The following is a 7,053-nucleotide window of genomic DNA, read 5'->3' on the forward strand; positions in this document are numbered from 1 at the left end:
TTCCATTAAAGTCACATCCAATTCCACTTATGTCAATACTCCTATAGCAATTGGTAGATATGCTTCCGTTTCTTCCTTCCTTTGCTCATCCATCGCTAATTGCTTCATGATTTCAACTCTCAACCATTTCTAGGTTTGAATCCTCTGCTTCTGCTTATGCTTCTGAGCCAATTGGGGAATTCTTTGATCTTCTTGGTTTTTTGTTGTTCCCGCTTGATTCTTGAGCTTTTGTTTGGTTTCTTCGACTTGGAGGAACATATTTTACGATCCTCTTGAGTTTGCCTGCTGTTTAATTGATGGGTACTGCTTCGACTGGGTACCCATTCGGAATCGCTGTCCATTTAAATGGAAATTCTGCCGTCTTGCCTCATAAATTGGAATTCTCGCGCTCTAGTTTTCCTCTACACGCTGAATTTTCGAGAATCAATCCGCTCTTGGGCTCTGTTTTTGGTGTTTCTACCGAGGTATCGAAGCATTTTATCTTATTTTTCTTTCTCTGATATGAAATTTATACACAATCGTTTGATTTCTGTGCGGATGAAGTGATAATCATTAATTTTCAGCGTTAGGATGATAGAAAATCCTTCCAAAACTGTAATTAGAAGTAAAATACAGATAGAAAATCCTTACGAAACTGTAAATAATGTTTTGAATATCCGAATCCATTTTGCTGAATTCGCATATTGGTTGATCAAGATTCTGGCCTATGATCATCCCATTCTATAATTTGATTGGAACATAATCTTCTTGATGCAGTCACCAGTTCATAAGATACGTTGTTTACCGGACATTGATAACATCTTCTGGGATAAAGATCCAACGCCCTTACTTGATGTGATTGAGAATCCTATCCATTTGAAAAACTTGTCTCCTAAGGTTAGTTTATGGTTTTACACATATATCTCCTTGTGGATGCTAAGGATAATATGGCTTCTAAATTCACCAATTGTGGCAGGAATTGAAACAATTAGCTGACGAAATTCGTTCGGAGTTGTCTTCCTATCTTTCTAACATACGGAAATCTTACAAGGCCAGTTTGGCAGTGGTGGAGCTGACTGTTGCCTTACACCATGTCTTCCATGCTCCAGTGGACAAGATACTGTGGGATGCAGGAGAAGAGGTAGAACTATTTTTCTTACGAATGATATTATTAACTTTCTTCTGGAGCTGAAATTGTCACGAAGTAGGTATCGACACGATTATGCCAATGCATACCGATATGCGACTTCGGGGCATGCAATCATGAGAGAATGTGTCTAAAAAATGAATAGAAATTACTGATTTATTTTGTCTCTTGGCAGGCCTATGCACACAAGATTCTTACCGGTAGACGACCTCTCATGAGTACATTGCGTAAAAAGAATGGTCTTTCTGGGTCAACATCTCGGTCTGAAAGTGAATTTGATCCATTTGGTGCTGCACATGGCTGCAACAGTGTATCTGCTGGACTTGGTACAGTTGATTGCCAACCTTTTGTATCCTTTTTATATAGCTCATTACATAACCCTGTTCACGTCCTGCCTTCACCATTTGAAAACGACTCATTTTGTTTCCTCCCTTAGCAATATTGTCTTCTATCCTTAGAATCGTACTCGGAAATTGTGAAACAAAATTAATATGATATCATCTAATCGTAGGCATGGCAGTAGCGCGGGATATAAAAGGTAAGCGTGAAAGAATAGTGACAGTAATTAACAACGGGTCAACTATGGCGGGGCAAATATATGAAGCAATGAGTAATGTGGGATATTTGGACTCGAATATGATAGTGATCTTAAATGACAGTCGCCATTCTTTACACCCAAAACTTGATGAGGGCTCTAAGACATCTGTCAGTGCCTTGTCTAGCACCCTCAGCAGGCTGCAGTCCAGCAAATCCTTTCGCAAGTTTCGTGAAGCTGCTAAGGTATTTTGGTGCTTTTTCCTTTTAAGTGACCTGACACTTGGAAGATGTTCTTCGTCGTAATGTTCGATGAGACGTTGGTTATTGTTTTTTTTGTTCTTAATCTGAAAAGTGCTTAGCTTCATACTTTTTTCTGTGATTAGGGTGTAACTAAAAGAATTGGTAAAGGAATGCATGAATTGGCTGCCAAGGTTGACCAATATGCTCGGGGTATGATGGGTCCCTCGGGATCAACCCTTTTCGAAGAACTTGGACTCTATTATATTGGCCCTGTGGATGGCCACAATTTGGAGGATCTCATTTGTGTTTTACAAGAAGTTGCATCGCTCGATTCGATGGGTCCAGTTTTGGTTCATGTCATAACTGAAGAAAATTATGCAGTAGGTCATCAGAGGAGTGCAGAAAACCATCTGGAAGGTATCCTTTCCCAAACTCAACCTTTTCCTCTAGCATGTATTGGCGACTGAATTTTTATTCTACTTTCATCCTAAACTTCTAGCATGTAAGCTTCTTTTTTCAGAGCTTTTCTTGAAGAGCCTTAAGAAATGTTCATACTAATTGATGTAGAATTTCAAATCTACCGTGTCATATTCCATCACTGGTTTATATGCACGGACCTCTAGCTCATTTTGATAAAAGAAGTTTCCCAAACTGTAATAGCTTAAGCCCACTGCTAGTAGATATTGTCCTCTTTGGGCTTTCCCTTTTAGGTTTTCCCTCTTAGTTTCTAAAACGCGCCTGCTAGAGAGAGGTTTCCACGCCCTTATAAAGAATGTTTCGTTCTCTTCCCCAACCGATGTGGGATCTCATAATTCACCTCCCTTCGGGGCCCAGCATCTTCACTGGGACTCGTTCCTTTCTCCAATCGATGTGGGACCCTCCAATCCACCCCCTTTCGAGGAACAGCGTCCTTGCTAGCACACCGCCTCGTGTCCACCCCCTTTTGGGGCTCAGCCTCCTCGCTGACACATCGCCCGATGTCTGGCTTTGATACCATTTATAAGAGCTCAAACCCACCGTTAGCAGATATTGTCCGCTTTGGGATTTCCCTCAAGGTTTTTAAAACGCGTGTGTTAGGGAGAAGTTTCCACACCCTTATAAAAAAAGTGTTTCGTTCTCCTCCCCAATCGATGTGGGATCTCACAATCCAACCCCCTTTCGGGGCCTAGCATCCTCGCTGGGACTTGTTCCCTTCTCCAATCGATGTGGGACCCCCCAATCCACCCCCTTTCGGGGCACAACGCCCTTGCTAGCACACTGTCTCGTGTCCACCCCCTTTTGGGGCTCAGCCTCCGTGTTGACACATTGCCCGGTGTCTGGCTCTTATTCCATTTGTAACAGCCCAAACCCACCGCTAACAGATATTGTCCTCTTTGGGCTTTCCCTCAAACTTTATCACGCGTCTGCTAGGGAGAGGTTTCCACACCCTTATAAAGTATGTTTTGTTCTCCTCCTCAATTGATGTGGGATTTCACATTATTGTTTCTATTTTCGTGAAATAAGAAAGCAAGTTCTATTCTGTTTAACTCATTCTGGTTTCTCCTTGTAACTCCAGGTTTATATAACATAGACCCATTGATGTACGGAATTGGTTCTCAAACATACAGTGATGTCTTTGTGGAGGCACTAATCATGGAGGCGGAGAAGGACAAAAACATCGTGACAGTTCATGCTGGGATGCAGATGGAGCCTTCAATTCAACTATTCCGGGAAAGATTTCCTGATAAATTCTTTGATGTGGGCATGGCTGAGCAACATGCTGTTACATTTTCTGCTGGTTTGTCATGTGGTGGGTTGAAGCCCTTTTGTGTAATTCCTTCGGCTTTCTTACAGAGGGCATACGATCAGGTCTCTACACGCTCACTTTCTTCTTGCTCGTATCGTAAGCCCCTTCCTGCAATTAATCGTGCACTTACCACAGTGTTCAGGCATCTAACAATAGCAAGTTGATATGGTCTTCTAGGTGGTACACGATGTTGATCGGCAGAGAATTCCCGTGCGTTTTGTAATTACCAGTGCTGGATTGGTAGGATCCGATGGTCCTATGCAATGTGGTGCGTTCGATATAACATTTATGTCATGCTTGCCAAACATGATTGTCATGGCACCATCAGATGAGAATGAGCTAGTGAACATGGTGGCCACGGCAGCGCACATCGACGATCAACCTGTTTGCTTTCGCTATCCAAGAGGCTCCATCGTCACGGCTGACAACCTTGTCCTTGAAGGGGTTCCCATTGAAGTAAACACTTTGCTCTCTTTTTCATCTAATTAGTTTTATTGTGTTTTAAAATGTATAAATATCAAAATAGCGGATAGCGTACGTTTCTGAAATCTCGAGTTCCATGCAACCTGAGAAAATAAAATGAAAGAACTCCTTTTCTCCATTTGACACTGTAACTCAACGCAGATTGGAAAAGGGAGGATTCTTGCTGAGGGTAAGGATGTTGCTTTGCTTGGGTATGGAGCAATGGTTCAGAACTGCCTTAACGCGCGAGCCCTTCTCTCAAAGTTCGGTGTCGAGGTTACAGTGGCTGATGCGAGGTTCTGCAAGCCACTCGACATAGCGCTTCTTCGGCAACTTTGTGATAACCATGCATTTCTAATCACCGTCGAGGAAGGTTCGATTGGAGGCTTTGGATCTCATGTTGCACAATTCCTCACTCTTGATGGACGACTGGATGGAAGAACCAAGGTGCGTTTTTAAAGGCATAGACTTGTATTTGCTTTAAGCACGTAATTGAACTCGATCAACCGAACCTAAGAGGGAACGGTTGGTTCTTCGATCTCACACGATTAGTTCTGGCTTAGACATATAACACTTGTACCTCGATCATCTGCAGTGGCGACCGATAGTTCTACCAGATAGTTACATAGAGCAGGCATCACCACAAGAACAGCTCTCCCTAGCTGGGTTAACAGGAAATCACATAGCTGCAACGGCGTTAAGCCTGCTCGGTCGCCCCCGTGAAGCGCTACTAATGATGTGTTAGATCTTGTATCTCGTAGTTTCTGCTGCAGGTGAAGTATTCCAACACTTGAGATTCACCTAAGGGAGATGTAAAACATCAGTATCCATTTTTTGTCTCAATTTGTTGTACATTCTTCTTCAGCTTGTGTATGTGCCATTTTTAATGGTTTTGCTTCCCCCTTTTTGTACACAGTTCTTACAACTCTTATCTCTTCCCACAGGAAAAGAAAGCTCTACCATTCTTTATCCCATTCCCGCTCCTTTTCTTGCATCATTCAACTAGTTAACACATATGTCATCGACCAAAAGGTCAAAGGTTCGAATCTTTCTAACCCCACCTCGTTGAATTAAAAAAAGATTATATTTTTTCTCCACGACCTTATAAAAAGAATTTGATTCGATTTATTGATTTCTTAGAGATCAGGGTACATTTGGAAGTAGTTTTAAAAGCGTTAATATGGATTGTAAAAAAATCTTAACCATTGTGAATTTGTTCTTACTAGCTTTTGAAAATAGATTCTCGTATAGGTCGAAAAAGTTAAAAAGTTTAGTTAATGTTCGGAATTTCGTCCTTACATCAAGTTTTTTTTTTTTTTTTTAATTTGTTTCAATTAAGATCCAAATAAAAATGGTATTGAATATATAATATTCAGATAATATATTAGTTATGAAATATATATATATTATATCTTAATATTGTTTTTTTTTTTGTTGATTTGTAGTAAATTTTATTTTATTATCAATATTTAATTAATTTATATTTTGCGGTTGCAAGAGATTAGTTAGTAACTTGTATCTATTTAAAAGTTATGAATATGAATGAAAATACAGATCTTTCATCTCAATTCTATTTCTTATTCTTAACCTAATTAATTTTTTGCTTTTATTTAATTTTTTTTTTCAATTAAGAGTTAAATTAAAATGGTATTAAATAAAGTCTTAAATTTTTTTTAAGTGAATCAATTTAGATAATTTAGTAATTTTGGGCTCAAAATCGCTAAAATACAAATATTCTTAATTAAAGAAGCAAATAATATTTTTGCGGAATTATCCCTAAAAAAAATAAATAGAAAAAAATAGAAGAACGCAATATTTATTGGATCTCAACACTCTAATTTAAGTTAATGTCTATATTTTTAAAAATCTTAAACATTATGCAATAATAATCATATGGTCTAAACTTTGAATTTAAGTGATATAATTTTTAAAATAAAGTTTTAAAGTGAAATATAAATTGATTTTATTTTGTAATAATGTATTTAGTGTAAAAATAGGGGAGAAGCTAAATTGTTTTTATTCTTCTCCGTTCTCCTCGGCGGGAGCGATCAAATTCCACGCGCCGAGTAATTGGGTAGCGATATTGTAGGCCCTACAATTAGTAATCCAGGTGTGGGGCATTACAAAACCCCGAGCCAAACGCTCGCTGAGTTCTTCTTTACCGTACGGTCAGTACCTGACTCGCGCGGGAGAGGAGAGCGCCAAGAACTAAACGAACGAACAAGATTACCGCCATCATTAATATTTCATTTTCCCATTTTTGAAACTCAGGAGGCAAAAAAGAGAGAGAGAGAGAACAACAGAGTGGCGGACCTCCCGGCTCTCACCGTGCCCATCTTCGCCGCTGATCTCCCGACCGGTAGCTGCGGGGTTCTGCCTCCCGACGGACACTATTGATAGTGGCGGCGTTTGCCTTGTCTCTGACATATTACTGGTTCTGAAGGTGATTTTTCGTTTTTGTTGGATTATTCAAACCGGCTTAGGTTAGTATGCTTCTTGTTGATCTGCATGGTAATGACAATGACAATGACAATGCCGCATTGTTCTGTTGAGGAGATGATGATCGTATGGAGTTTTGGTTAGCGTTGTTGGATTTTTAACGAACGTGTAAATTTAAATCCATGGAGGAGTGAAGAAAATGTGATCATGTTCTTTAGCTTTTTGAAAACGTTAATTAATCGCTGACAGTTAGTTGTGTGGAAAGTGTTTTCTGGCCCTATCGATTTAGAATTATTTGATTGTTTTAATTATGCTTCTTTGCTCTCTGTTGTTGCTAATTAATGAATTTCCAACCACAAAACATGCACGCCAATATTCTGTCATTTAAAGAATGTGGAAAGTTTGAGAGGTTTTCCTTCTGTTTCTTTCTCCGTTGTCTCTTGAGAATCTCACGCGGTATTGG

General features: G+C 39.6%; 1 protein-coding gene across 1 annotated transcript; it reads left to right on the plus strand.

Moving 5' to 3' along the window:
* On the plus strand, window positions 1-5,125 carry DXPS3 (1-deoxy-D-xylulose 5-phosphate synthase 3). Its single transcript, XM_023681926.2, has 10 exons — window positions 1-464; window positions 757-876; window positions 956-1,120; window positions 1,302-1,452; window positions 1,638-1,906; window positions 2,047-2,320; window positions 3,459-3,751; window positions 3,867-4,145; window positions 4,314-4,598; window positions 4,747-5,125. Exons 1-10 carry the CDS (start codon window positions 297-299, stop codon window positions 4,894-4,896), a joined length of 2,154 nt encoding a protein of 717 aa, XP_023537694.1. The 5' UTR covers window positions 1-296; the 3' UTR covers window positions 4,897-5,125.
* Window positions 5,126-7,053: the final 1,928 nt, after the last annotated feature.

The sequence above is a fragment of the Cucurbita pepo genome, chromosome 7 (assembly GCF_057944985.1).
Source record: "Cucurbita pepo subsp. pepo isolate OVF chromosome 7, ASM5794498v1, whole genome shotgun sequence".
NCBI classification, from domain to species: domain Eukaryota; kingdom Viridiplantae; phylum Streptophyta; class Magnoliopsida; order Cucurbitales; family Cucurbitaceae; genus Cucurbita; species Cucurbita pepo.

What these genes read in the sequence shown, in the direction of transcription:
- DXPS3 (XM_023681926.2), top strand. Translation starts at nt 297, where the DNA reads ATGGGTACTGCTTCGACTGGGTACCCATTCGGAATCGCTGTCCATTTA. An exon ending in TGTGGGATGCAGGAGAAGAG is followed by an intron (nt 1,121 to 1,301) that starts GTAGAACTATTT and finishes GTCTCTTGGCAG; the next exon opens with GCCTATGCACACAAGATTCT. An exon ending in AGTTTCGTGAAGCTGCTAAG is followed by an intron (nt 1,907 to 2,046) that starts GTATTTTGGTGC and finishes TTCTGTGATTAG; the next exon opens with GGTGTAACTAAAAGAATTGG.